This window comes from Mauremys reevesii, linkage group 10, assembly GCF_016161935.1.
Source record: "Mauremys reevesii isolate NIE-2019 linkage group 10, ASM1616193v1, whole genome shotgun sequence".
Taxonomy (NCBI): domain Eukaryota; kingdom Metazoa; phylum Chordata; order Testudines; family Geoemydidae; genus Mauremys; species Mauremys reevesii.
The window spans coordinates 30,655,091-30,659,397 of NC_052632.1; the positions used below are offsets into that span (position 1 = coordinate 30,655,091).

At 49.0% G+C, this 4,307-nt stretch overlaps 1 protein-coding gene across 1 annotated transcript; it reads left to right on the forward strand.

The window, feature by feature from the left end:
- Nucleotides 1-559: 559 nt before the first annotated feature.
- Nucleotides 560-2,040, forward strand: FOXB1 (forkhead box B1). Its single transcript, XM_039490480.1, has 2 exons — nt 560-680; nt 1,043-2,040. Exon 2 carries the CDS (start codon nt 1,066-1,068, stop codon nt 2,017-2,019), a length of 954 nt encoding a protein of 317 aa, XP_039346414.1. The 5' UTR covers nt 560-680; nt 1,043-1,065; the 3' UTR covers nt 2,020-2,040.
- Nucleotides 2,041-4,307: the final 2,267 nt, after the last annotated feature.

Here is a 4,307-nt window from a genome sequence, read left to right on the forward strand (position 1 = left end):
CATGTCAAACATCCCACTGCTCAGCAGCTCCATTTGTACGTGTGAATTGCAGACTAAGCTCCCTGGCAAAGTCCACAGAAAGGTTAGTGCATACCTTCGCACGCACACTGTTACTGGGTGCCATCACACTTCAATTCCGGTTGCTGAGCCTTTTCACCCCTCGCCTTGTCTTCAAATGGAAATGATTCCTATTGGCCCAAGGTGTCCATGTAAATAGGTGTAAATGAAACCAGATTATGCCTTTCTTTCAGCCCATCCTCCTCCCCCTCTCCCTCCTCCCAAGGCGATTGTCATATGATAGCAAAGAAGTGGCACATTAATGAAGCGCCTCTACAGGGGTCTTTTCTGCTCATGTCACCACATAAAACTATCAGATGGTTAGAGGAAGGACATGGAGGCAAGTACTTAGCTCATCTCGGCTGCAGAGAAGCCAGCGAGCCCCTGCCTGCTCCGTTCCAGTTGCCGCTGGGGGTGAAATAACCCGATCCCTGATTCCGCCTTCCGAGGAAAAGGGAGGGGAGCGAGAGGATTCCCACAGACCAGCCAGCTCCTTGCCTCCTCGGACTAAAACTAAGCTGAGCGGCCGGAAAGAGAGCGTGAGAACCGGGAGGGATCGGGCAAGGAGACCAGATTCGCAGCTGCATCCCGGATGCGGACTGTCAACTTCCAGCAACTTTAAGGTGGGCATTGCTGGCGGGGAGGGTCCCCCGCAGCCCCTTCTCTGCCCTGCTCCAGGGGGGTCCCCTCCCAGCCCCTTCCCTGCCCTGCGCCGGGGGGTGGGGTCCCTACCCGGCAGAGAAACAGCTGAAGTAACTTGGCGGCGGAGCGCGGTGGCTAGGTCGGGAGAGGGGTGGATCGCTCCCTCCCCCCGGGGCTGGAGGGATTGGGGTGTTTTGGGGGATCAACTCCGATCTGTCTCTTATTAGTGCCTCACACGCCTGCCCTTCCGCCCCCCCGCCCCCCCCCACACACACTCACACACAGGCCAGCTTTAAAGCGTAGCCCGCCTGCCCCCTGCCTTACCCCGCTCGCCCCTCCGCAGATCTCGGCGGGTCCCCAGCGAAGATGCCTCGCCCGGGCAGGAACACGTACAGCGACCAGAAGCCGCCCTACTCCTACATCTCGCTGACGGCCATGGCCATCCAGAGCTCGCCGGAGAAGATGCTGCCCCTGAGCGAGATCTACAAGTTCATCATGGACCGCTTCCCCTACTACCGGGAGAACACGCAGCGCTGGCAGAACTCCCTGCGCCACAACCTCTCCTTCAACGACTGCTTCATCAAGATCCCGCGCCGGCCCGACCAGCCGGGCAAGGGCAGCTTCTGGGCGCTGCACCCGAGCTGCGGGGACATGTTCGAGAACGGCAGCTTCCTGCGGCGCCGCAAGCGCTTCAAGGTGCTCAAGTCCGAGCACCTGGCCCCCAGCAAGCCGGCCGACGCCGCCCAGTACCTGCAGCAGCAGGCCAAGCTGCGGCTCAGCGCCCTGGCCGCCGGCGGCCCCCACCTGCCGCAGATGTCCGGCTACAGCCTGGGGGTCTCCCAGCCCTCCGGCTTCAAGCACCCCTTCGCCATCGAGAACATCATCGCCCGCGAGTACAAGATGCCGGGCGGGCTGGCCTTCTCCGCCATGCAGCCCGTGCCGGCCGCCTACCCGCTGCCCAACCAGCTGGGCAGCTCCCTGGGCAGCGGCTGGCCCCACATGTACAGCCCCGGCATGATCGACACGGCCACCCCCATCTCCATGGCCAGCAGCGAGTACAGCGCCTACGGGGTGCCCCTCAAGCCCCTGTGCCACGGGGGCCAGACTTTGCCAGCCATCCCGGTGCCCATCAAGCCCACCCCGGCGGCGGTGCCGGCCCTGCCGGCCCTGCCAGCGCCCATCCCCACCCTCCTCTCGAACTCGCCCCCCTCGCTCAGCCCGACCTCTTCCCAGACAGCCACCAGCCAAAGCAGCCCCGCGACGCCCAGCGAGACCCTGACCAGCCCCGCCTCGGCCCTGCACTCGGTAGCGGTGCACTGACACTCCGCGGCTCGCTCCAAACTTTCCTCGGCGTTTGCTCGCTCCCCGAGAGGAGAGAAAACTCCCAGCGGGGACACTCGAGGCTTGCTGGTCCTGGGAGCTGTCTTTGCTTTGCCTCTCTGCGTACCCTGGTTTAACGGCTCGAGCCCAGGGCGGTTGGGGGTTGCTCCTTAACTTAGTTTTAAACGCTCGAAAAGTGTCTAGGTCCCCCCGCCCCCCCGTGTGTTTAAATTGCCATTTGCATCACTAGGTTTCCAACGGTACTTAAGGCACCTTCCCCCCCCCCCCCCCCGAACTGGGTGCTGGAGAGTTAGACAACCCTGGCACGGGTTTTCCTTCCTTTGTCTGGGAAGAGCAACGTTCTTCCACCGGACCTGTCTTTAAACCCATAAACAGTTTGAAGTGGTTGCAGATGGCTTCGTGAAAACAATGAATGTTTCCAGTTTCCAAGTGACAAATCAGCTGGATTTTGGAAACACTTAAGTTTCGTTTCAAATTTATATTTTTACACGGAGTTTAAAGATTGCAGGATCTACACGAACCCCTCGTGAATTGCTTTTTAAAATGAAACATGTACTATTCTCTATCTCATCGCCATACATATCACAGCACTACAATAAAAGTATTAAACAGGTCCCCATAACTTGAGAGCCAGCCAGTTACCATCCGATGGCTGAAAAGTTCCATTGGCTTCTGAATAGTTTGTTTTGGGGAAGTTACACAGTCCATACAGATTTGTATACAAGAATGTGTATTAAGTACAAAAGGAGAGGAAACCATGCAAATGGCAAGACATCAGTTCACACTGAAAACGTATATTGTTTACAAAACTCCTGTTCTAATGTAAATACTGAACTTCAATCTGTCCTGTGAATCAAATGAGGTCCTCTTTTGCAGTACCTGTTGTCATGTGGATGTTTAATTTTCAGGTGGAAGGGAAGGGGGGGTTAATTTGTCTGTTAACCTTCTGATTACTTCGATTTTTAAAAGCTATTTATTTATGATTTAAGAAAATAATTTAAAAAAAATCCACTACTAAGGAGACAACCTAAGGTAGCTTATGTAAAGCTGCTCAAGCCACTGGTGAAGTGTAGGGAAGTACCACAACAGGTTCACACTATGGGAGGTATTCCTGCTTTCTGCTGGAACTTTTCAGACAAGCTGAGAGCGGACTGGGGAACACTGTAAATGTCTGTGAATAGGAATGATTATCAAATGTGTAACATGCACTTTTGTTTGCTATATTCCTTTTTAGTTTTAGGTAGTTTGCTAGAAACCGAACTGTTGTGAACTGCTTACGTTAAGACAAAAACAAAACGTTGTAGTGTTCAGTTTCCCTTGTACAGAAAGAGCATGGCATTTTAAACATTGATGTTCTTGTTACCAGCATGCGTGTTTTAAGACAAAACTAAAAAAAAAAAAAAGAAGAAGAAAGTGTCTACGTTAAATTATGAACCTAGTCGTCCAAATACTATTTTCTCATTAAAATATGTAAATTCAGATTTACTTTCTTATTCGTCTTTTTGAAGAGTTTGTACCAGGAAAATAAGAATATTAATTTAGTGGGGAATACAATATTTCAATTTTTAGATTATCTACATACATTTTTCATAGGAGGAAGAGAATTATCTATAAATATAATTGTTTAATAAAATACAGTAGCTTTCTACATAAGATGGTCATTCTCACATGACTACCAAATGGAAATCAAGCTACGGTTCATAGACTACATTAGTATATATAACATATGTAATATATATAACGTGTGTGCACACATATGTGCACTTTTCATACCTATATATGTGTGTGCATTATATACCTATATGCTAACTATATATTTGTGTGTGTGTGTATGCATGCACACAATACACACGCATAGATACTTTTTCTTGAATAACTATAACAATAAACGAACCTTTGAAATACTAGATTGCAAATCAGACTTAAAAACATCTTTAAAGGACTGAATGTCTTTTTAAGACTAGAAGCATTAGAATTTTATAATGCAAGAGGCAGATCAAAATATTTCCAAACCTTAATATAAAACATTTCATACTATTTTATCTTTGAGTTAAACCTCTTAAAAGTATTTTAATTATCAGCTATTGTTCTTTCTTCATCTATATTAACTAAACATTTTTTAAAAAACACCTAGATTACAAACTGTAACATACAGTATTATTATTTTATCTTTTATAATCAACAGATAATTATTTCATACAAAGAAAATTAAGGTAAACTACATTGAAATCTGGATTTCAGAGTTTCCAGTGCGTTTCTTTTTAATT